This window comes from Phaethon aethereus (assembly GCF_964289735.1).
Source record: "Phaethon aethereus genome assembly, chromosome: 19".
In the NCBI taxonomy this organism is placed as follows: Eukaryota; Metazoa; Chordata; class Aves; order Phaethontiformes; family Phaethontidae; genus Phaethon; species Phaethon aethereus.
In genome coordinates, this window is record NC_138595.1 from 11,618,737 (window position 1) to 11,644,846 (window position 26,110).

General features: G+C 48.4%; 1 protein-coding gene across 2 annotated transcripts in view; it reads right to left on the minus strand.

Moving 5' to 3' along the window:
- Positions 1-3,121: 3,121 nt before the first annotated feature.
- LOC309411897 (S-adenosyl-L-methionine-dependent tRNA 4-demethylwyosine synthase TYW1-like) overlaps positions 3,122-26,110 on the minus strand; it is a gene marked incomplete at both ends in the record, with an annotated part of 106,706 nt that continues 83,717 nt past the window's right edge. For both annotated transcript variants that reach the window (XM_082008663.1, XM_082008662.1), the window contains 2 exons: positions 3,122-3,343; positions 16,574-16,741. In XM_082008663.1, the coding sequence (XP_081864789.1) occupies positions 3,122-3,343; positions 16,574-16,741 (390 nt within the window). The remainder of the gene's footprint in view (positions 3,344-16,573; positions 16,742-26,110) is intronic.

A 26,110-nucleotide genomic window follows, 5' to 3' on the forward strand; every position in this document is an offset into this window, starting at 1 on the left:
CTTTTACGTGAAGTGCCAATCACCAGGGCAGCGCTGAGGGCAGCAGCCGCAGGGCTCCTCCAGCACAGGGGCTACACCTCTCCCAGGGCTCGCCACGGATGAGCAAGGGATTGGGGTGAATGCTGCTGATTTACAGCCGCTTCATCTGGCGGGGAGGTGGGTGCAGGATGGAAGCGTCTGGCCCAGAAAGGATGAATAGGTGGAGAAGAGCTGGCGTCCATCAAGGGGAATATGGTGGGTCACGGTGGACACCAAATATGCCGGCCCAAAGCTCCAGCTGCGCCCACACGCAACTGATGATCCAGGGTTAACAAGAGTCCCACAAAAACCTCCTGTCTTGCCTAATCTGCTAATGACCTTAGATTTCCTGACCCCAAGAGTCTGGCAGAGCAGAGCTGGTGGCTGGAGAGGTCTCTGCACCTACTAAAGATCTGTGTTCAGGTAGCTGTGTCTCACCCCTAATACTTTAACTCAAATTGCATTAGTTCTGCAAAATCAACCCAGAACACAACAGTTTTTAACTCAAACGTGGTCCAGCACTGGGAATTTCTGAGAAGTCACCTACTCCACACAGCATCGCTCCCACCAGAAGCAGGAGTCAAAGTACAGATCTCACTAGTAAGTGTATTTTTTTCTGTTAGCAGCTTCAAATCTTTCAGCATGGAGCATCTGGGCTTTCCAGCGTGCCTAACCTTCACCCCAAAGCCCAGATGGGAGTTCAATGGTATCAAACGTGAACAAGAGAGAACAGTGGAGTGACTGAGCAGAGGATGGGATCGCCCCTGGTGAAGTTGTGGTAGGAACAGGACAAATCCGTCTCCCCAAGGGGAAAGGAGAGCATCCTTTCTCTAGCCTGCTCCTTAAGGAAATCAAATGCCAAGGATTAACCTCCCATGATGACTTAGAAGGTAGTTTTTAAAAATATGGTCAGGAAAAGAAGAAAAAAAAAGTTTTGGAGACCTTGCTTGAAGACAGGTGGTGCCTACCACTGACCCAAACACACAAAGATCCTCACCTAGAGTTTTCAATGCCTTAATGAAGCCATGACTTTCCTCCGGCATTCACTGAACAGCAAAACGTATCGCCAAGAACACAAAAAAACACATTTGCTGGTGGAAGAAGGCAACAAGCAGGTGCCCTCCCAGCTCAGCTTGGTACTCACCAGCTCCCATGAATGGGGCTGTAAAGGATGAAAAAGGTGCATGCGTCTTAGCTAGGAAGCAGCATGAGCAGCCCAGAAGATCAGATCTCACCATGACCTGGTTCACCCAACGGCAGCTTTCAAGACAGGCCATGACACACGGTGGCCTGGACACAGGGTCTCACCAACCTGGCTGGGACACTCGGCACGTCAAGCTCAGCCTCCAGCCAGATGCAGTCATGCAGTGTGGACACCTTGGGGTTGAGAGTCCCACGGTTGGACTTCGGTGATGCAAGGAGCAACATTATCGTGTCGGGTTTCTGTTGTAGGTAGATGGACAGATGGCTTGAAACTGTCCCATCCCTCCTGAGGGCTTGCTGGTGCTAGCTGTGTCCTGCCTAGCACGGGCCTGAGGAAGCATGGTGACTTCTCCTCACCACCTCCAAGCTCTGTTCAGTGCTCTGGGGAGAGGAGCCAGGTGACTGACCTGTTAGAGCAGCCAAGCCCTCTCCATCGTCCATGGATGCACAGATGCTCTCCCTTCCACTCCACGTGCTATCAAGAAAAAAGAAGATATTCTGCAATGTTTGTGCTTTTGATCTCCTTAAAATCCCTGTAGCATCCCCTCTTACAAAGTCTCCTACAGCAATGACAACAAAGGTGCTCTAGGGAAAATGATTTTATTGTCTTTCTTCTTTAGAAACACTTTTTACAGTTTAAGAAATTGTTCTTTTTTAAAAAAATAATCACAATCTCAGGAACAGTCCTACCCACAGTGCTGCGGGTGCCGGGCATCGCTGGCTTACGGACCTCGCCATTACGGTGGGAGCGCTGCGAGCGCTCCTGATCTGCGCTCCCGGAGTTCAACAAAAACGCTCGAGTGTGACTGGTTTTCTTCCCATCAGCAGCCGACACCTCTGGGTCTAAATGAAAGCTCTTTCTGAGCGGGTTTGGTCAGGCTCCTCCGCCGAAGGGCTTCAGCTGTAGCAGGTCATGCAGCAGAGCGGGGTAACGGGGAGCCCCGCTGTCCTCCCACACCACAGCCCGTGCGCCCCAAAAGGCCGGCTGGGCACAGGGCGGGAGGAGGAGGAGAGCAGCCAGCGCCGCCCCGTGCCTCAGGGGCTGCCCAAGGGTGGAAGCAGCCAACACCCACGCCTGCTGGCTCCCCACAGCACGTCCTCACCGTCAGCAGGACACGGGACACACACAGCGGGAGCCTAACAGGGCTTTGCAGAATTGTACGTGGTGTTTAGGGCTGCGAGGGGAGTGGGGTAGAACTAGTTGGAAAATATCTAGTGCCAAATCCATGAAGTTGGAAACTACTTGGAGAGACAGCAGAAGTTGCAGATGATATTAAGAGCGGTGCTGTTACTACACCATTCTCAAGCTTCAGCATCTTGGGGTTGGGGTCTTTATAGGAATTGGAACCGGTGTTTAAAATACATAAATCTTTGTTATTGTCTGTACAATGACACTTCCAGCAGGGCTCAGGCTTTTAGAGCCAGATCCTCCTGCGGTCCCACCTGCACAGACCCAGCCGGCCTGTGGTGTTGACACCCCCTCGGCACGTAACCCCGCAGATGCCGAGCGCTTCGCTGCCGAGCTGGGTGCCAGCACGTGCCGGGCTCTCCGCACAGCAGGGCACAGAAGTCAAATGGACGCTCACCCTCCTCATCCAACTCCAAACACTCTCGGTTGTGGAGACCACAGCCACTGCCTCCCTCATCGCGCTGCCAGTCACGACAAACTGCTGGCGTGCACCTTTTGTGATTTATCTTGAGACAGAGAGCATTATGAGTATTTCCACCCAAGAAGCCCTAAAAACAGAAGGGAAGGGTTAAATAAAGACTTTACCCTCCTTCTCGATATCAAACGTCAGAAGAACTGAGGTGAATAGATGCAAGATCGGTGTTAGCCTAGAAATGGAGACCAAACCTCAGCAGCCAGCCAGCCCAGAGTTCGGTGCGCCCCAACCTAACCTCAGCACCCAGAGATGTCTCTCGCTTTGCTCTTCCGCTGGTATCTTACGTCTAGGGGATCGAACCCCCTTTCTCTGGACCCAAACAGCGCCCAGCGAGGAGTCCTGGCTGCGTAATCGGCCGCTGTGAAAGTCTTGGACCCGCCGCTCCTCTCGTGCTCTTGCACCAGCTCCTGGAAGCGGTCGTAGTCGATCCAGGTGCACCACTCGCCATTGATCTTGAACTGGAAGGGAAAGAAACGTGTTACCGAGCCAGGGAGCAGTGGGGAGTACCAAACACCACATTTATGCTAAGACAAGCCGGATGTGTATTAAATTCGTTACCCAGCTGTAGTCTTTTTTAATTTTCTAGCCACATTAAAGCCCAGGGTAAAGCCATCCAGAAGCTGGAATCTAGAATAACTGCTTTAACAGAAAAAAAAAAAAGAAATCCAGGTGGATAAACACCCAGACTGTTTCTGAGCCACATTTCCTCCGCGGGGTTTGACAACACGCACAGATACAGGATGGCCATTTTTCTTACAGCTTTAGTCATTTAGAGCTGTCTGCCAGCAGGTAATCTCCATGAGGGTTTGACCATTGGGTGCTTTGCCCGACCCTTCAAAGGACCGGATCCTACCACCACTTCAGCCCCACTTTGCCGGGAGGAACGCTTCCATGGTGCATCCCAACGCCTCCCCAGGCGTGTCTGCTCTTGCCAGGTGTCACTTCCACCTGAAAGACCGTGGTTTGGGGAACTGGAAGAGCCCTGGAGGAAACTTGTAAACTTGAGAGCGATGCCCAAGTACCCCTTGGTGAAAGAACCTTCCCAAGATCAACCAAATCCCCTGTTCAGAGCTGTGACATTGACTCCAGGGAAGCCACACCAGAGCTGTGTGCTGTGGTGATTGGGATGGATTTGGGAGATTCTTCAAAGGGGCACGAGGGCTGTGTTTGGGAATGGGTAAGATAAAAAGGTATAATGACATGAATCCTCTTTCCATGTGAGAATTTTAAGAATTGCTTATTTTGACAAGCTGAAGCTGCATTTGCCTAGCAGACCTGCTCTGCTAATTTAGCAGCAGCCTTGACTTGAATCCTCAATCAGGATTTATCGGAGCTAAGAGCTTATTATGAACTTTATTCAAAAAAAAAAAAAAATCCAACAAAAACCAACCCACAGAGAGAAAGCAAACTGACTCCCCGTTTTTTTCAAAAACCTGATGGCTATGCATTTAAAATGGCACTTGACTTTCTGCCCAAGAACTAAAAGCTTTTTTGGTTTGAAAAACTGCTGATGCCTGCAAAATTTTACAGTCAAACATTGCTAATGCTAATCTATCACTGCCTGCATAATTACAGCGAATTCTTGCAGGAGTCATCCTCCGCACGGAGCAGAGACGTGAGACTTGCAGAGTCATAACAGTCTCACCGTAAATAAACTCGCCCAACACTCATTCTTCACGCGCAAAGCTGGAGGCCATGTTTCACCAAGGCGACGCGTCGTTTCCAGTGTGCGTGGCCGCAATAGCAGAAGAGACAACAGCAGGTCCCAAACAGGGTCCAGGCTCAGGAGACCTGAGCTTCCCTCCCAGCGTGTGTGGAGGTGCTAGGTGACAAGTTCACACCATGTTTAAGACTCCCTGCTCCCCCCAAATTTGATTCACTAAACACTCAGCAAATTCTCACACAAATTAAAGGCAAAAAAAAAAACCCAATTCACCGGGTCCAGCAAAGCTTTTAGCACACACAGCAAATGGGCAAGTTTGGCACACGAGCTGTTGAGCGAATTCCCACGATGGGTACGGAGCACTCCTAACACGTCAGGTGAGTCCCAAGATTGCCTTGAGGCCAGCTAAGAGAAACCTAGTACATAAAGAATAAAAAAGCTGGCGAGACTTGACTCAACTGAATAGGTAATTCCGTAAAGCCCATTTCCTTGAAAAGCCAACGGGATGCTCTAATCTCAGGATGGAAGGGGGAGCTTGCAACGAGGCCTGAACCCTGGTCAAGAGTGGCTCAGCAAGAGCACCAAAGCCACAGGACATACTGGTGCCGCCCAGACCAGTTGAAATGAGGGTATGGACTGCAGCCACCACCCCAACCCAAACTCTGGTGTAGATATCTGCCTCTCCAGAATCTTAAAAGCTAGAAACTGCACGAAAACAGCACACTATGACCTGCAGGAGATTTTGAGAACTATTTCTAGATGCCCCACTCAGACCATTGCTGTGTCAAGCCAGTCAATGGTGATGCAGCTGCACTCACAACTGCTTTAACTGGCAACAGGTGGGTAAAACCCCACCATCCTTTGAATGGGCTGGCGTCAGCCACAGCAGCTTCAGCATCAGCACAACACTGTCACTGCCCAGCCGAGGGCAGGAGTGGTCTTGTACAGGGATGAGTCTGACATGAGTTTCTGGGACACAATCCGATGGTTTCTCTCTTTTGAGAGGCAAACGATTTCCCCCTCCCCTCCTCCCCGTACCATGCAGTGGCTGTATCCCACCACGCCAGCTGTTCTTCCATGGAGTTAGTGGCAGAGAAGGAAATAAAACCAAACATCTCCCACCACCAGTCCCCTAAAGCCCCCGTCACCTGGAGTTGGGCAGCGCAGCTTTCAGAGGCCACCAGAAGCGTGCAGTGGAGCCAGCGAGGACGCAGCTGGCCCGAAGGCTGTGTGCCCAGACCCGCCGGGTCTCAGGTTGTGCTCCTGAGCCAGGAGGGGTGCCGAGAGGCGGCCTGGTGGGTGGCCAGAAGGGACCTCTGCCCTCTCCTCCCCTCATCGCTCGCTCCCCTTAACATAAAGCACCACGTGTGCTTTCCTGGGGATAAAACCCTCCAGGTCTGCGTAAACCACACGTGTTGCTCTGCGTCCCAAACTTTGGCTAGGTCACCAAAGTGAGATTTTAAGCTATTTAATTTTGACTCCACCTGAATGGGCAGCTCCTGACCCAGAGCTATTAAGGCTGGGGGCCGCCCGCTGCAGACTAAGGTGACGGTACCGTTCCCACCAGAACAACCAAATGACGGCTGCCTGGGATTCATTACAAAAGCAGATTGAATAATATTAAATATTTTTAGTGCTGCAATAGCGTGGCTATAAAGCACAAAGAAATGGGAGCAATCCTTTACGTGTGTCATGGAAAGCAATTACTTCTGCTGAGGAATAAAAAAAACAGACAAACATGGGGTGGTGGTGAACAGCCTCAATTTGCCCACAAGATTTACAGATTGCATTTTAACAATTCTGTGATTATTCCACAGATAACGAAAGATTTAAGACTCAAAATAGTTTCACAACATCCGTATAACAGGCAAGCCAGCGCTAAGCATCGGTGTTATTTCAGACTAATGCGGTCAGGATTTTTACTGAATGTTTCACTACCTGGTTAAGTCTTTTAAGGTGATAAATACATCAACAAAAGACAAATGGCTGAAACCCTTCCCTTATTGGTTTTCTTTTTAAGCTAGCATCATAAAAAAAAGTAATAAAGCTCCTTCAGCTGGCTCCGAAGCCAGGCTGTGTTGTCTGGAAAGGCGAACTCGCCCTCCCCGAGGGCTATGACACAGGAGCCAGCGCACATTGCTGTCCCATGGATAACTTATTGTCCACCAGGATGCCACGGTCCTTCTCCATGGAGCTGCTTTCCAGCAGGTCAACCCCCAACCTGTGCTGGTGCATGGGGTTGTTCCTCCCCAGGTGCAGAACTCTACTCTCGTCCTTGTTAAATTTCATGAGGTTCCCCTCCGCTCAACTCCAGTCTGTCCAGATCCCGTTGAATGGCAGCACAGCCTCCTGGTGTATCTGCCACTCCTCCCAGTTTTGTATCATCAGCAAACTTGCTGAGGGTACATTCCAACCCTTCATCTAGGTCATTGATGAAGATGTTGAACAAAACCGGACCCAGTACTGAGCCCTGGGGAACACCACTAGCTACGGGCCTCCAGCTGGACTCTGCGCCGCCGACCACAATCCTTTGAGCTCTGTTGCTTAGCCAGTTCTCGATCCATCGACATCTGCCAAGGGATTACGCACCTCTGCCAGGAATGGCGTGGCTGCACCCAGGGGAGCCACAGGGCCACGGCACAAAAGGATGGAGCTACCTGCCTGGAGTTGTGCCGTCCACGGACACGGCCCATCCCTCAAACAGACTATAGCAAAACTAATATATATATGCCGCAAAGATAATCAGGAGCCAGGACTAAAATGGAGAGCCAAGTTACCTGGGAGCATCAACAGAGCACGGCTAACACCTCTCTTTTCTCTTCTAACTCACAAGACTGGATGTGAATAGGAAATTTCTTTAAATTATCTTTTGCAGTAGGTTTACAGCTGCTCCAACTGCAGAAAGAGAAGCTTCTTGCTACAGAAACCCATCAACATTCATGAAGGAGAAAAGCCACACCATATATTTCTTTTCTTATCAACGTATTTGCATAAGCAATTTGGGGGGGGTAAAAATGAATGCATATATTGAGGACAATATAGTTGTACAATTTACTACATTCCTCCAGACATGCATAATTGCCGAGAAATAAACACAGGGTTTATACGAAGGGATAAAACATAGAAGAGAGGCAGAGACGGTGACACACGAAACACTAACACCGAGAAGTGGAAGTCGGCCAAAAATCAATTAGTTTGTCCTAACGAGAGTAAGGGTGTATTTTCTTCAGAGAAAAACACACTGAAACGAGGAGGCTCCTCTTCATCCATTCACTCTGGTCTTTCTCTAAAAGAAAAAATTAATGTATTTTCAGGAAAGGACTAAATAGTATGGGCTACATGAGAGAAGAAAGCAGAGCAGTGGGACAAAGCTCCTTGCAGACTTCACCCTGGCAGAGCAAACCCTGTGTTGGAAGGACGGGGTCCAGCCCTGACGGGGGAGAGGACCCCGGGAAACCTTCCCCCAATGAGCTGTGTAGCAACGCAGCGTCCCCGACGAGCAAGGGAAGACTGGGAAGAGGAAGCAGAGCTTTGGGTCTTGCGACAGCTACTCTTTAAACACTCGAGGACACCAAGAAGTCCAACAAATGGATTCTTCTCCAGGCAGATGGACAGGCTTTAATGGTTAAATACAGCAGCTTTATGTGTAGTTTTGAAGACCACACACACACACAGACAAAAAAACCCAAAACCAAACCTATCAGTGGTAAGCAGGGAAAACAGCACGTGCTTCACTTGCAGGGAGGCACAGAAACGGGTGTAGCATCATACAGGAGAGCGGGGAGAGCCCACTGCTCCTCCGACGGCTTTTCTAATTCTGCTTTCAGGCATTTTAAAACCTGGCTTTGCCAAATGTTTCAGTCGACGCTTATTTTGGTTTGCACATAGCATGGGAACATTAAAGGAGCATTTTGCAAAAGCAAGTCTCAGCAACTCAGCTTTTATAAGGCCAGCGGGTCCCATGTTTCCCAGTCCACGCTTTTACATCCCACCCCAAAACCCAAACTAAACCGAACTGCCAGCTCTGCTCTTAGACGTTCCAGAAGCGATGAAGTTTTCTCCCTGCCCGAGTGTTAAAATCCCAGCCAAGCAACACAAGCCGACAGCTCGCGCCCGGGCCCCGCGCTGCCGGGGTGCCGCGCTCCGCGTCTCCTCTCCCCACGGAGCGGCCGGACCCAGCCCCGTCCGCGCGGCCGCTACCCGGCTGCACCCGCAAACCCACCCCCAGTGCCAGCGGCAACGCCGCTGCCCGGGGCTTTGGCGACCCAGGGCTGCCAGATGCATCCGGCGCTGCAGGCGGGGGGGTGCTTTCCAAAAAGAAAACCCAACAAACCACCAACAGAATCATTTAGTGCACAAAACCCGGTTTTTTAGGGGAAGTAATGCATTCAGAGCCTGCAAACGTTACAGCCCCTGCACCGCCTGAGCATTCAAACACACAGAGGGATTTAAACCCCCCCACTACTACACTCCATTGATATTCCTTCCTGAGAAGACAATTTATCTTTGAATTATCTTTGGAGAAGCAGTCAGGTTATCCTCAGTCTGGTTTTCAGTGGCTTTCCTTGAAATACTTTTTTTGCTGAGCTTAAACACATTCTTTTGCTATTAAGGAAGAGCATTGTTCTGGGGAGATAGAGCATGGCTTTGTGCACAGGTCTTAAGCAGATTTATTCATTTTTAATTCCATGCTCACTTATCTATGGTCTTGAAACTCAAAAACTTGTTTTCAAGCATCCGTGCAGCCTCCTGCCAGCTGCGCAGACTGGGTATCTCGGGCTGGGTGGGCTCACAGCCCACAGGGTCACTGAAGACCACCCGTCCCACTCGGGCATGCTACAGGGCTTATATTAAGAGTATTTTGAGGGGGGGGGGGGCGGAAAACCATCCATAGTAGAAATGCTCCTCTCCTTAGAGCCCCTGGCAGCAGCTGGAACAACTCAGCAGCATCAAAGCACTGCAAGTTTCATCAATCTACAGTGACATATGTGAAATAGATGTGAAAATATGAATTATGAATCATGAAATATATATGAAAATATATGTGAAAAACACGTGAAGATATGAACGCAAAAATAAATCCATCCCGGCTACTTTTTACGCTGGCCACGTGGCAGGGCAGGAGTTAACACCCGTCACCCCTCTTACTTCGCTTGTGTTTTCACGGTCCCCAAAGAGACCCGGGGACACCTATAGACCCCAGGTCTGCCGCAGCGTATCGGTCCTAAAGAAACAGCACAAAGCTTGCAGAGACTCGCTCTGTGAGCAACATCCACACAGCTGGTGGGGTAATGTGTGGGTATAGAAAATCCACACATCTGTTATAGCAAACCCACACATCTGGATTTTCTATACCAGACAAACAGAAGTCTCATGAACTGTCTAGACGGTGCAGCTGGGCTCTTGCAGGCTACAGGAATTTCAATACCGCAGCAGCTGAGGCCGTGCGTGAAGGCGGGACGGGCAGATTCATCCCGCTCTCGCCATGGATGGCTTGCCAGTCCTCACCTTTATGAATCCCCTTCTGAAAAAGAAAATCACATCTTCCCACTCCGCTTCACTTCCCAAGGTCGCGTGGCTTAGAAGCATTTAAGACGGTGGGTACCTGAAACGGGAGATGCCCGAGTAGAGGGCAATGCCATGTCAAACGTGTTACTTGGGAATTAGTCACCACTCCAGATTTGCAACGCAGCAGCTTTCAGCTACTGGTTTTCTACCGCTGGTCTCCACCACCAGCAGCTTCTCGGGGCAGGACATCAAAAAGGCAGCTGGAAAAGGGATCTCGATGGCTCCAATCCTGAGCTCCTTAATTTCAGTTTGAAGACAGCCCATCATTGCAATAAACAAAACAGCTTTTACACTTTCACACAGGGTACTATTAAACAGATCATATATAATGGGAGTGCAAAGCATGTGCATTACGCAACTGCTATGACTATTTTCACCACCTGCCAGCACAAAGCTCTCCAAGTCAAACAAATAATTCACTGAATTATTACACTCAGTTTCTCACCTAATTAAGGCTCCCAATTATTTAAGGCTCCCTTTGTTCGACAGTGAAAGTGACTGAACTGGAGTCACTCAGGAAAAGAGGAAGGCATATTGTAGATAAATTAATCTTAAGAGGGTCATGTTGCTTGTTAAAAAGGTAAAAAACTTTTATTTTTAATTACCAGTTATAACCTCAGGCTTTAAATTAAGATTCAGCTGGTTATTAAGTTACAAATGTGTGCAAGAGAAGGTCATAACCAGTCCAATAGGACACCAGGCAGGCAGAGGTGAGAGTCTCACCACATCCCGCGTTGTGGGGCTATACGAAAACGCGCACCGTGGCACCGAGTCCTGGGAATATCCCAGCTGTAAACCCCGCGGCCCCTTGGCAGCCGGTATCTATGAACAGGTAACAGCACCAAAAGTTTCCATCAATTTTAAATTAAGTGCCCATTAGCAATCAGACATGTTGAAGCAGGTGAAACACCTTCCAAAGCTGGCACCTAGAATCCCTGGAAATGGGATTTGCTATTGTGCTTTCCAAGAGAGTGAAACAAAAAGGCAACACCAAACCAACGCTGACCCGCACTGCTGGGCAGGCACCATCCCGTGCCGGCGCTGTACGGCCCTGCGCCCGTGGGACCCTTCCCCTGCAGCTCGCTAGCTTCTATTTATTACACCTGATCTTGCGTGAGTTATTCTAAAGAAAAGATTCGTTACTGCAGTTATTTATTTTTTCAATCTCTACCCGCTGCAGAGCGGAACACCTTGTCTGCCAATTAAGCCAGGGCTACATCCAGACAGTTTTAATTCCGATGGATGAAAAACGGATTACTTTAGCACAACTGTGATCTTCTTTTAATAACTCACAGATCAAGCACAGCAGAGCCACCTTCCTATTCGAAAGGAGACAACGGAAATAAAAAAAAAACCTTCAGGAAACATAACATTTCGTACGCACGCCTGCACGAAGGCTCTTCTTTGGCTACTGAGACGCCTTGTCCTCAGCTGGGGAGCGACTGCATCCCCTGCGTCTGCTGCAGACACAGCGATGCTGCACCTATTTGGTGACTTTCTGACACAAAGCAGCAACCAGAGTTTGTTTTTCCCCTCGCACTGTAACGCTGTCACAGGTATGGGGTAACCGATGGGTGAGCAGGCAGAGGATGCGATCCAAATCCTGGATCTGGGATGCTGGATTGCAAGGACAGCTTACACTCTCCAAATGATTTGCAAGGCAGGAAGGAAATAAAACATGGACTATTTTTCTCTAATATAAGCCTTGTGAGTCAATCTGCAGCTGGTAGTTAAGTGCTTCCTTTTCCTCCCTAAATATAGATGAAATGCTCAGCATGGAACAACTTCAACGCCTTTCACCCAACCTCTTAAGCCTCCTGCAAGCACAGCCGGGACGCACGTGAAGTCTTCACGCCCCATCCACGCCTCTGTGGTACAGACATGGGTGGTGCTGGAAAATCCAGTGGGAAGGAAAAGGCCAGGAAGATTTCCTGGTCGATGGAGAGTGATGAGCACCTTCAGCCAGGCGACTATCTCCGCACAACCCATTTCAGTTCAAACTACCCATGACCCCTGCCTTGGAGGTGCCCTGTGTACCCTCAGCACTGCATTTTGGTTACAGGAAATGAAATGATTACAGGGACCTTCCTAAAGCATCTGCCTTGGGTCATTTTGTGGGTGCCAGGCTCGCCCTGCCACGCTGGAGAACACAACGCTAACCGTGACCACATTCACCGTGGAAATAATCCACCTGGTGAGACGAGGGAGGCCCCGGGCACAGGACTGTGTCCACACCATGAGGGAACATCTGGATCCAGGGCATGGCCTCAGCTCTGCTTGGGGAAGTCAGGCGTATCCATAGGGCAACGAAGCTGGGAAGGGGTCTGGAGCACAAGTCTGATGAGGAGCGGCTGAGGGAACTGGGGGTGTTCAGTCTGGAGAAGAGGAGGCTGAGGGGAGCCCTCATCGCTCTCTACAGCTACCTGAAAGGGGGTTGTGGTGAGGTGGGTGTTGGTCTCTACTTCCAAGTAACAAGCAATAGAATGAGAGGAAAAGGCCTCAAGTTGCACCAGGGGAGGTTTAGACTGGATATTGGGAAAAATTTCTTCACCAAGAGGGTGGTCAAGCATTGGCACAGGCTGCCCAGGGAGGCGGTGGAGTCACCATCCCTGGAGGTGTTCAAAGAAACGTGTGGATGTGGCACTTCGGGACATGGTTTAGTGGGGTTGGTGGTATTGGGTTGACGGTTGGACTTGATGATCTCGGAGGCTCTTTCCAACCTTAATGATTCAGTGATTTACTAAGGCAAAAAGGGCAGCTACTTCTCTGAGCCCACCAGCCCTTCATTTCACCCTGTGAACCGAGACCTCCAGAGAGCAAAAAGCGACAGGATTTCAGGGCTATTCCCTGTGCTACGCATGGCTCATTGACAGGGAAATCCATCCCGGCGTCGTGGGGAGGAGGCAGGGACGCTCACGCATGCTAGCAGGACCGGAGCGAGCAGCAGCACACGATACAAACTGTGCTGAGAGACTCGCGGGTGTAAAGCAACAGGAGAACGTGGCTGGAAAACAACCCACCTGCAAAAGCAAGGCAGATATTTAAATGAATGTAGTAGGAGATAATCGGCAGGCGAGCGTTCTGACAATGGAGCGTGTGGTAAACACACGCGTAAAGCAAACTCAAAGCAGGGCAGAGGGTTTTATTCTAGAAATTACGAAGGTGTTAACTTTCATTCAAAAAATTTTTGCTGCAAGGCAGCTGCCGCACATTCCTCCTTCTTAGGCACTTTTTATGGTTGCCTTGAGGATACATTTATTGTCACAACCCAGGAAAAGCCGCTGCCTAAGGTCTCTCTCTGGAAAACGTTACTTGAATTAACTCTTGGTTACATATACAAGTATAAAGTTGCCGCTGTCTCAATATCTCAGCCAATTAGTTCAAGAGCACTGTAATAAATTAGATTTTTTTTGTATCATGGTGTTCATAGGATTTGCTACAAAGCAAATATAATTGCTTAAGAATTTAGCACTATTGCTGAAGAGTCAAAGAGAATGGAGCCAAAACACACCGGGCACCTCTCAGGGAGAGATGGAAACCAGCATGCAGGGGGGAGCGGAAAGCTGGGAGGAGGATGCAGACAAGACAGGGAAGAGGAGCTCTCCCACCCATGGGAGCCCAGATCAAGCCAAGGGAGGGCTGCACTCGACGCTGGCTGTCCTCGCTCGTCCTTCAGGCTTAAGCAGCTGATACCCAGTTGGCCCCCAAGAAAGTGGAAACACCAGTAACTAATGGTTTTTCAGGTCACGGTGAGCGGGGCGCAGGCGTTCTCCGTGTTCCTTTTTCAGGGCTCTGTGAAGGGTAACTGGAAAACAAACATTTTGCTGTGGGCCTTCAGTTCATGAGGCTTTTTAAGCTCTCCTGGGACAGCACAGGAGTACCAGACCCAAAGCTCTCTGAGGCCGTGGGACACGTCTCCCTTCCCGAGACTCACCGAGTGCTGAAGGCTTTCACAGGCACCTCTGCTGTAACTGCAGGCAGACGCTCGGACACCACGAACCCACTGCTGGTCAGCGGGAACAAAAAAAAGGAAGAGACTTGGAAGCCTAATGGTAGATTTTTAAGACACTGCAGCACCCCAGAAATGCAACAGCTCCTCTCTCTGTATCGCCCCTTGGTTTCCCAAGAAAAGAAAATAACACCAGACATACAAGCTGCAGTTTCCTCTACCTAAAATCCCTTTTTCCACCTAAATCCCTGGTCTTAAGAGACTTCAGAGCTTAAGTCCTAAACTGCTGTTCCTCTCAAGTAAGCAGGTGCCAATCAGTGATTCTCCATAAATCAAGGAGCAGAGGCTGCAAGCAAGAAGCATTATTTCTCTGACATTTCCAGACTCTTTCGTACAGGCTGGCATTTCAATATTGGCATTTAAAATTATTAATATGAACATCGTTTGAACACCTCAAAACTCAGACCTAGAAGAACACAGTGAAATAAATCACATTTCCTAATGATTTTTATTACCATCTTCCTGCAACTCCTTAACTTTTTAAGGATACCTCTGATTTTGCAATTACTCACTACAGTTTGACTGTTCCCTGAGTACGGGTTTTCTGCAAATAATATACACTGACAAAATTTATTCTCCACTGGAGCCTGAAATTCAGAATTAAATGCAATAGAAATAAATTTATTTTTTATTAGTTATTTTAGTACCGAGTATAGATTGTTTCCAAAAGACGCTCTTTCCTAATGGCTTTGGAAAGCAAAGCAGCTGTTGAATTCCTCTTGTGCCAGTATCAATATATTCTTGTTACTAACGGTGTTATTTAAATTATGCATCAATAAGTTAGGTGGCAATCTGTTTCCTTTCTTTCCCTGGGCCCTTCATCTTAGAATGGAAAAGAATATTTTGCATTCAAGGATTTGCTCAGGCACAGTTGCCAGTGGCAACAACCAAGACTGAGACTGTAAATAAAGCAACTTTAAAGTGAGTTAAAACAAAAATAGCGCCAGGTATCCCATTCTTCTCCGCCCCTTTACGGCTGTTCCCATAAAACTGCAAATTGCAAAAGCAAGCAACAGTTTTGTAACCAGGCAGGAGTTTTCAACAATGAGATTTTAATAATTTTCAAACATGGATTTAACTCTATTATTTTGGAACTTTTGCAAGTTTAAGATTTTAAGCAGTTATTCCCTGCACGTGCAGTGACTCACCTCGCGTGGAAAGCCCCACAGCACCGCTCACTAAAACCAGCTCCCACTTAAGCGAGGGACGCAAGAGCACTTGTGACTTCAGCAGACACAAGCAAAGAATATGCAAAGAGCAAAATCATGACAATTAGCATAATAAATAGCTGCTCCATCAGTTTCCTCGCTAGCACATTATTATACATTTTTATTATCTTTCTATTAAGCTTTTCTGAAGCTCAGAAAGCCAAATTGTACTTGATATTTTTCATATCCAGCATCTTCTAAATTTTTTTTTTTTTTTTTTTTTTGCATTTCACTTGTATTTCAAATTGTGTTGATGGTATTTATGAAAGAACCCAAGAACAAAACATTTTACACACACACAGGCTGCTGAGACATGCTTGGCCTGCGAAGCACTCCAGTAGCATAAAGGGATGCTGGACTGGTGTCAGAAGGCAGCACCACTACCTCTTCTCCATCGTTAGGATAGAGAACACGCGTAACCGTTCTAGCTGCTTCACTTGTCCCGCAAAACAGTTTTGCAGAAAGGCAGCTCCAGTTCAAGCAGCAAGCATCCTCTCTTAACATCCACATACCAGCGTCTTTTGCCAAAATCAGTTCTTCAAAGGAAGAAAAATACATTACCTTAACTGCGGTTGAAAGGAGGAAGGTCTACAGTTCTGGTGGGTATCACAAAGATCCAGAGGAGGAAAAACACAACCCTGGCCCATTCCTGTGTAGCTTCCTTAGCAAGCTGTCTATACCACCGAGAACCGTGAAAATACAGAAAGACGACAAAGCCAGCTGACCCACCTAAACTAGATTTGTTCTTGCCTTTCTCACCACGCAAAGCGCGTATGACAAAGCACAGGAGATACTGCGCTGAACTCACAGAATCATTAAGGTTGGAAAAGACCTTTAAGATCATCAAGTCCAATCATCAACCCAACACTACCATGTTCCCTAAACCATGTCCTGAAGTGCCACATCCACACGTTTTTTGAATGCCTCCAGGGATGGTGCCTCCACCACCTCCCTGGGCAGCCTGTTCCAATGCTTGACCATGCTCCGCTTGACCAGCTCCTCCTGGAGCTGTTAAATGCTTCTTGCCTGGATTGCTGCAGTACTGCTGTGAGTTCTCATGACTGGCTGCAACCTGCAGTGGCTCCAGTAACTATTCCACAGTGCTCTCTGCAATACATGCCACGCTTTTTTTCCGACCCCGCAAAAAGTATCCAGGTAACACTAGAGAGAAAACGTGTTGGAACAAGGCAATTGTGCAACGCTTCCAAGGAGAAGATACAGTGCCCTAGCACAGCCTCACCTTCTTGTGAGCCATCAGGAGACAGTTTGAGTGTTCATGCTCACACACGATTTCATAGTCGGGGATGAGGTCGGCCAGCTCCTGGACGAAGTGCACCACCTCCTCGTGCCAGGGGACGTTGGCCATGGTGAGGTTGCTGGCCGAGCTTTCACCACAGTAGGTCACGCCCTGAGAAGAAACATGGAAAACGTGACTGTCAGCTTAACCCTTCACAGGCTCAGGGCAGTGCTGGCACATCAGCCAAAGCAAACCCTGAAAACGGCCTGTTTTGTCTCCCCTTCATACTGTGTCTTATGGAAAGGTAACAATTTTGGAGATGGAATGAAAGATTGGTCTCTCCCTCAGCGACACATCACCAAGTCACTGTGTGCCCCGTCTTCCCCAGCAGTAAAACACTGGTTAGACTTTATGCTAGAAATTAGCTTTCAAAGCATTCAAACGGAGGATGCTTGTGCTCCTGAGCTACCAAAGGACCTTCGAGAAGGTCGCTTGGTTTTGAAACATGACATGCCTGGAAGAAAGTCTTGCAAACAACCAATGCAACAAGTCAGAGATAACTGACTATGAGGTAACTAGAGATAACTAGTTCTAGAGATAACTGTCCTATGTGCCACAGAGGTAAGAAGCTCTCCCTTTCTAAGCCAAGGCTATGATTTCTGTCCTCTAGTATCCATAGGGAAGCTCCCCCAGCTGTACAGTGCTGGCTCTCCCTGCTTCCAGCTTTAATTTAATTACAGAAGATTAAAACTGCCTATTTTAGCTATAGATGATTGCTGTAACTGCCCAGATCAAGGCCACTCTGGCAATCAGGATGAAAAGACAGTCCCTGCACTCTGAACCCCATTTTCTGTCTTCCCCATGGTGTCCATGCAACGAGACCCAGGTAACAGTAACCTGGGGCTCTATGAATACATATACTGGAGATTTTGAGTAAAACACTGTTTTATTCACGTGATTGTTTGGATCTTGAGATCTTAATGTTCTCCCCAACATTTTATAGAAGAATTAAGATACTCCCAGTTTTGGTGTAAGGAATGGGCATTTATAAAGCATTATGCATCCATGCGCAGATGGGCTGGGCAAAGTCCCAGCGGGCAGCGGTGCCCAGACCCAGCACTGGCAGAGCTGTGGCTCATTAGGAGAAAGGTGTAGATGCAGATGCTGGCAGCGTAGCAGCAGCTTGAGCCCAGAGAAACAGCAGATTTCTTTTAAACATCCTTCCTTCCAAAGAAAAGGGGGCAAAAAGATCTGCAAGTGTGCAAATCATCCTTCTGTGCATGCTCAAAGTACATGATTCTTGAGGCCACAAAGAGCAAAATCACAAAAAAATAATTAAATACTGAAAAAGTGGAACAAAGCAGAGGATGTCTGTGAACCTTGACATCTTCTGAAGACAAGTGCTAATTTCAGGTTCAAACCAGAGGGATGGAATTGGGCTTTAAAAGTGGAAAAAAGGTGAATTTGCATGGTCCAGTACCACATGAACCACTCCCTTCTTTAAGACCTTTGCTAAAGCAGAAGCAACTCCATTGGGATGAAAGCATCTGGGGGCAAAACCAGAGTTTCCCCAGAAAAAACAGGGCTTTGCTTCTGCCTCTCTGCTTACCTAAGCTGTTCTTCTGCAATAGCCAAGCACCTAAATGATCCTTAATGAAGCCAGCAAGTCAACACATCTGGGAGGGACACACTCTTACCCTCTTTCTAAAGCCTGGAAAAAAGGAAGACAGATTTGCACGAGGTCGTAGGGGAAGCTGTGGGGGAGGAAGGACGGCCGCCCTGGACAGCATCGTGACACTGCTGAAACCTCATCTTCCTAATCCAGCCTGCTTCGCCTCTAGTCTGCTCCTCTCCACAGCAGCACTGCTCCTCCGACTTCCAGTTAGGGCAAGACTTACAAAACTGTAAGAAAATTTCAAGCCTAGAGGAAGGTGCTGCTCTGTGTTGTTCATTCACCCCTTGGGAGGCAGAAGTACGCCAGTCACTCAGCGATGAGCTCGCTCCTTAGAGGTGACCACGGCGTAGACCACAAGAGCTGGTTTGCTGCTGGCTCTGCTGCTACCTCCAGTGATTCAAGGTTCCACCAAGACCCTCAACGCCAGTGTGGAAGGATGATCATGAAGCCTCATGTGGCCAAGTGCTTCTAGAAACCAGGTGGAGAACTCTGCTCAACCTCCTCCATCTAGCTAAAGAAACGCAAGTCGCCAGTTTCCAAGACTGTTCTTTAATTCTCTGGCTTGGTATCGACAGCGCTGTTCACGCGGAGGTCTGCAGGCTGCTCACCAAGAGCCCGCCAGGGCAGCGGTGGAAGCAGTTTAAGGAAGATAGAGCGTGCTCCTCCTTGCTTTTCCCCCAGACCTCACCTACAGAAGACAGCTACAGCACTCTAGACTCTGGTTAAAAAAATAGAGACTGGGGGCATTTGTCCAAAATGCTCAGTGTGCCCCCCTGGATATCGAGGGCCATGAGCTAGATACAAAAATAACACTGGCACAGTAAAGCCAGTGCAAACACAGTCAGTAAACATGGAGGTTATTTTTCAGGGCTGAGTACATAAGCAAACACCCAAAAATGTAAGGCATTTGTAAAAGATCCCTCCAGCTCATCTCACTCTTATTATCTTTTGCTTAAATTAATTCAGTAAATACTGAGAACTGTTTGGAAAAAAGTCCGTCTCCGCTTGTGCCTCCACCCACACAGAGGGAGGGTGAAAATCCAGACTTAAGTTGGTGCTGTAGAGAAACTCTTATTGTTTACTGATGAGTAGAACTTGACATGAACAAGCAGCTTGTGCTGTTTTGGTCAAAGGCCACCAGAACAACTGAGGAAGTTCTATAATCCTACCACTCCACAAAGAGCCGTGCTGCTGTGTGAAACACCGAGAGCTGAAGCAATCGCCCCAGAGCAAACATCCCCAGGAAAATTCGAGGGGTTTTTTTTACTAAGATTGATCTGCACCGATTGCGGATCTCCCACCCGACGCCGTCTGCCAGCTGAAAGGCCAGCACGACCGCTCGCGTGCCCCCAGAGCCCCCACTGCTCCTGAGCTTCCCCGACTTGGCAGAAGTAAAAGGTCACGCAGTGCTGGCACGTTGTATCTGCACCGAAAAGAAAAAAAAAAAGCTAGTCTGTAATGTGGGAAGTACCCGGCACGTGAAGGCTGATGTGACAAGCTCTACGAGCATCCCTTGGAGAGAGCATGGAAAGAAGTTTCCCACTGCACATCGGTCTGCACAGCTCTGTAGGTCACTAGTGTGAACAGGCAGGAGCACAAGTCTGTGAGGAAACAGCTTTTCTGGCAGTTTTCTGGAAGCACCCTCAAAACTAGTCGCTAATTTAGAAGTGACGTTGTTCAAAAGACACCTTCACCTCAGATTTAATTGTATTAAGTCAGCAGAGATACTGGGTTCTTGCTCCAGCTCCCTTCCCAGGCACCCGATAAAGCAAACGGAGCGAAAGAGAGCGTGTTGGAGCGGGACACGCGTTCCCGACGTGCCCTACACGAGCATGGCTGGTTTGGGTGATTTACTTCCAAGAAGAGCTGAGGTTCTTCGGGTCGCTGCGATGGCCACCCCGGGCAGCCGCCAGCTCCCTGCCCTGCCATGATCACTGCTCAGCGAGCGCAACCTACCTCAAGCTCTCCTACACCCCACTCCACCCAACTTCAGCCTCACCATTTTGAGATCAGCTGCTCTTAATTTGGAGATTTGATCACTTGAACCTCCCAAATTACTGATTTAGTCTCAGCTGTGAACTTAAATTCATTACTGCCTTGCACCATCTTTAATCAAGTTCGTAAAATTCTCATAAATCAGCTCAGCAGTATGTGGTTTGCCGAGATGTAATTTTGCTTATTTCTTTCTTTCCAGATAAAATTCATTAAAGGCTCATCCAACTGGTTTAACCTGCGATATCGCAACACCGGTCACAAGCCCACCGGCACCCAGAAGGGCACTCTCACACAAGAAACGGCTTCTCTTTAAGACCAAAGCCCAGCTCCTCTGTACCCCTCCAAGTCGTTTCATCACCTTTGCTCTTCGGCTGAGCTATTTTATTCCAGCCGCAAAACCCCCATCAAGCTCTTTAAAACACAGCACACACAATTTTACGGATGATTATGTTTTGCGTTCTCATGTTTTCCCGCCGTGAAGAACACTCTTATGTCTTTTAAAAGGCATTTGCAGCCACGCTACGTTTACAGCACCTGGTCCCGGCTGCCACCGCACTCCCAAGACTTAACTCACCTACATTAAAGTCGAACGCGTCACGTCCAGCAATAAACAGAGACAGATCCTTTGCAAACACTTAAAATTAGAGCAAGGTGAACCACTCAGTGCTCAAATAAGGCTACAAAAGAAACAGACTCACGCTAATTAGAAACTGTACAAGTTTTGGAAGCAATTACTTTCTCGCAGGTACATTTATGAGGGACACCCTCTATTAATCTGCCCAAGCAGAGGATATTAGAGCCACGCACCGTAACTCAGAGCCAGCGTGGAAACAAGTTGACTGTGCACAACCGCAGACAAGTCGGGGGACTGCTAAACAGGGAAGTACATTAATTTTTTTAGCCCGGCTCTGAAAGTCTGAAAAAGATTTTAAATGTTCTTATATTAGAGCAGCCAGCCACGCAAATAATGGGATATGTATCTGCAGAGTTCAGCTGTATAGATGCAGCTCCATATAGCAATATTTTCCCTGTGTTCATTATATAGATTATGATTTGAGCAGCATGAAAAATGTATGACTACAGAGGGGAAAATTCTTAGGAAGCTACAACATGACTCATTCTTTTAATAAACTTCAAAGATATCATTTACAAGCAAAGAAAGCGCAGAGGCAAATGGAATAACTAAGTGCTCGGGTGGCTGATTAATTCACAAGCACAAATCAATGAAAATCAACTTAGCAGCACACCGAGTAAAGCACATCAGCTTTCAACTTCCCCAACTTCTTAAAACTTGAGCTAATTAACAGTGCTGATACCACTTAAAAAATGTGAACAGCTGATTAGGGTGGTCATGTTCTATTTTCCAGTAATACATGAAGACAGTTATTAAAACATCGAGTATTAAAAAAGGAAACCACTCTATTGTACTCCCTAAGCTCCAACTTCCCCGCAGCAGCAGCCATCAACAATGCTGCCCCTCAGTCTTTAAGAAGGGTGCTTTTAGCATCCTCATCACGCCACATCGCTTTGGCCAAATACCTTGAAATGCAGAAGCCTTTTGAAAAGCATCTCAGCTATTCTTGGCTTATCCTGGTACGAATCCAGAGCAACTGTGCTGGGCACGCTCCGGATTTCCATCCTGCTGTAGCAGAGCTGAGCGTGCACAACTGTATTTAAGCAACACCTTGTGCCAAGATGATTATCGCTGCAGCAAGAAGCGCGTTTCCTCCACCGCGATCTGGCTCCTTGCCCGAGAGCTCGACAGCCAGCAATCATTTTAATCCACAGGCCTATGAAGGAAAGATTACTGGGGAACTAAGTATGACAGCACTTTGTTTCTCAGCGCTGAAACTCCAGGCTTCCCAACTTAATTACCGAACAAGAGAATTTTCTTAACTCCTAGCCCACAAATTATAAATCTGCTTAATTGAGGCTCATGTGAATTAGCAGAACAGTAGTGTCGGCCAAGCTGCTGAGTGACAGAGCCGCTGTTTAAAAACTGGGACGGCCCTGACCCAAGACAAATACAAAAAGCCTCAAATGACATGTTGATAGATTGCACTCTGCAATAAAAATGCTTATGATCCGAGCATCAGCATTGTCCAAATTATATACACAAGCTCTCACGCACGTCTGCTCCACACTGGAGTGGATTCAGGCTCTTTGGTTGCTTTTAATAATCGCTTTCAACTTGATTTAACGAAGGACGTCGGTTTATTTGTGTCAGTTAAATCTGAAAAGCGGGAATGGAAACGGTTAGTTACGCAGCATAACCCTGGTATTTAACACCGGCTCTCCAGACGCACCACACGTATGGCTATATGCAGATGGGGGCTACAGCAGCCCATAAATCTTCAGCGACTCTTGTAAGCCAAAGGAACTCCTCCTGTAACAGCTAAACTCCGAAATGCTGGATGCAGCCTTTCATCCCAGCTCCTCAAAGTGAGCCACCGATACCGAGGGAGAAACGGCCGCCGTTAAATTACTCGCCTCCTTGTGCCCCGTTAAAGAGCGGCTGCACAGGGCGAGGTGGAAGGAGTGGAAAGACTTGGACTGGAAGGCACGAGGTGAATTTTCAGCCAGCAACCTGCTTCTCTGCGACCCACTCCTATCCTGCCTCAGTTTCCCCAGCTGCAAAACACAGCACGTAGCGCTCGCCCTTCCCCTGCACGCAAGCACCGAGAGCCACGGGCAGGGATTTATTCTTAGACTGCTGGTTGAGCACAGCAACACTGCGCACAGCAACACTGCGCACAGCAACACTGCGCACAGCAACACTGCGCACAGCAACGCAACCAGCCTCCACACGCTCTTCATTTTCTACAGCTTCCCCTGGTCGTATCTAAAAGCCTCACAAGCCTAATGCAATTGCCATGCCCTGTGCTTCCCACTAATTTTGGATACTAACTTTTATTGAAACACAAAAAAATAGACCAAAACAACGCAGTTTAGCTTGGGTTTTCACCAGGCTTACGTCTGCACCCCAGCCCGGTGCTGGACTGCCGGAATTCCTCCTCGGTTTCAGAAATGTATTTGTATCAAATCACAGGCTTGGACTAAAGACTGACTTTTTGATGAAACCGTGTGGCAGGGTCACTTGAAGATTCAAAATTTAACCACTCACCTATGTTTGCAGTGAAACTCGTTATCAAGCCTCAGTATGTACTCACAGCATGAAAAAACCCACCGGTGTCAAGCCAAACTCCTCAGACACATCTATTAGCGACTTGCAACCTTTAGCTGGATCAGCAGAAAGAGCAAGCTGGGTCCCTGCTGCTGTCACCCGGAGATGCTAAGAAGGAAAGGAGCAGCTTTCAGCAGAGGCTGCTCAGGACCCACCTGGAGGCAGCTTTCCACGGCAGCCCAGTGCAACTGGGAAATATCCAGCAGAGCCAGACCCCTCGGGCGGCAACTGCCCTGCCGCTCCCCAGCGCGCCGGGGAGGCAGTGCAGCCCTGCCACCGCCGACCCGGCCACCTCGGACCGTCCTCGTGGCTTGTCCCTGGACCCACGGCTCACAGCTGAGAGGACATTAAGTGGCCAATTTTTTGGGGTTTTTTTTTTTTTTTAGGTGTGTAAATTGTAGATTGTTTGGATTTATTTTACAGCACGCACTAGGACAGGAGACTTTTTAACTTCACCTTCTCTTCATCTAAATGCAGACTGGAATGGCAGCAAGACAAGCTTTTTGACAGGTGGGGGCAATCGCCTCTTGCTGCATGCAATTAAAAACTCATTAAAGCAAAGCTCATTTTCCTCATTATTTTAAACACTTAAATAATCTTTACTGTTGTTTAACAAATCTTTACTTTGTTTAACATGACAAGACTGAGCAGACTGGGACAGATACTTCCCTCTGGTCCTTCCTCCAAGACATTTACGTTTACTTCCATAGCAAAGCCTCAGACAGCAAGAGCAGGAGCTGCAGTCCCAAAACGTCGTCCTTCGCTCCGCCGGACACCGAGCCCAGCCACCAGCATGAGCTCGGCACGAGGGTGCTGCGCCGGAGCTGCAGAAAAACCATCAGGGACGAGTGCTCTCAAGTGGCTGAAAACCCATTTCGCAAAGGCACCAGGAGGTTCTGTGCAGCGCCACAACTCTCAGCTCCGCTCTGCCCAGTCCTGCCCTCAGGCAGCACCACGGTACGAACAGCCCTCGAACGAAGGACAAGCCAGGCAGGCTTTTGCTGTTGTTGTTGTTTTTTTCCTTAAATTAAAACAGATGGAGAGAAGCAGCAAGGCTCCGCTCAGGGAGGAAGCAAAAGCTGCGAGATGAAGCTTCGCTTCAGCAGATACAGACCGCTTCCCCGGGGATGCCATTTCACCTGCGGCTCTGACCAGAGCAACCGGATCTCTCCCGTCCCGAAATCAAAAGGCACGTGCGCAAGGCTGAGCGCTTGCCAAGCAGGCTTGCGCACGCGCAACCTCAAAGCTACGGCCAGCGCAGAGGACGCGCGGACATGTGAGAGGTGCCAGTGTGCCCAGCTGCTCCGGGGTCTTGGGGTCCGTCTGCAGCCACCGAGGCTCCGTGAGTGGCTCCAGACGCTGCAGCACGCTCCGCTCACGCGTCTGATCGAGTTCCTCGGGACCCATTTACACTTCATACAAAAATCCTTTTGCCCTTTTGGTTTAAGGAGGAATATAAGTGGCGGAATACTGCACGTCAACACGAGCCTCTGGCTTTTAAAACAAAAAGAGGGTAACATTGCAAAAAAGATGAGTCGCACGTTCTAGATCTTAAATGCAACAATCAACTTCGTACAACTATGAGAGTGACATCATGGCATTAAAACAGACTAAGGCAACAAATAAAATGGATGCGTATTTAATAACCACATGACAGATTCTTCCTTTACTCGGGTTTTACACAAGGGTAATCAAGGCTAATTTCTATTGGCTTAAATAAGAGAATAGGGTCCCACAGAGTTACAACAGCAAGATACTCATGTAAATGAGAACAAGTATTAAGCACTGCAAGAATCTAAATCTCTATCCACTCCACCCCGTGAGCCTCTCCGGAGCAACAGGGGATTAGCTACATTCATTTTAAATGAACGTCATTTATCTCAAGTATTTAACCAGGAAATCCTGCTGAGATGAGCCTCATTTTCTGGCAGATGCTTTGCAGTAACTTGTAATATTTTTCTGTTTATTTGCTTTGAGTAGGACCTGGTCTTTGCCTTTTTAACCTATCACACAGGGGTTTTGAAAAAAAATAAAATAAAAATGCTAGGCCCTATCCACATGCCTAATAGATTCTTCAATGTGCTTCATTCTCAAAGGAAGAGGAGAAATTACTTTTAATGAAAAATATCAAGTCTTTTAGGGAAAATCCCCAGGTCACAAACACTGTGTGAACACCACAACTGCTGGGGCCGGACTAACGGCCAGTTACACGCTGGCAGGAGGTTTTGTCCAAGCGCAGGTCACTACCTAGCGCGCATGGAAGGGAATACCGACAGCAATAAAACCCTGCCCGTCTTCCTTTGGGTCAGAATTTCACTCCCGCCTTCACGTACCATCGTATCAAGCACCGCTCAACGCTGGGGGCTCATGTCTGCGATCACTCTGCTTACGTACACCCTGCCCACACAATCACAAACTCCGGGGCGTTGAGGGGGTATGAGGCAGCCTCTCTTTTGCTGTTTTTGCTGAGGAGATTTGCTCGCCTTTTATTCCAGAGCGGTCAGACATGGCAGGGACAGGGACCCCGGCTCCTTGCTTCGCGCCGCAGGTGCACAGGCAGAAGCAACGATGACCTTGAGGCATTCCCGGCCCCCGTTTGCTCACAGAGCAGCTCAGATGCCTCCGAAACCACGGCAGCCGCCAGGTCCTGCCGTAAGCGAAGGCCGATCTCAGGGGCAGGGTGTTG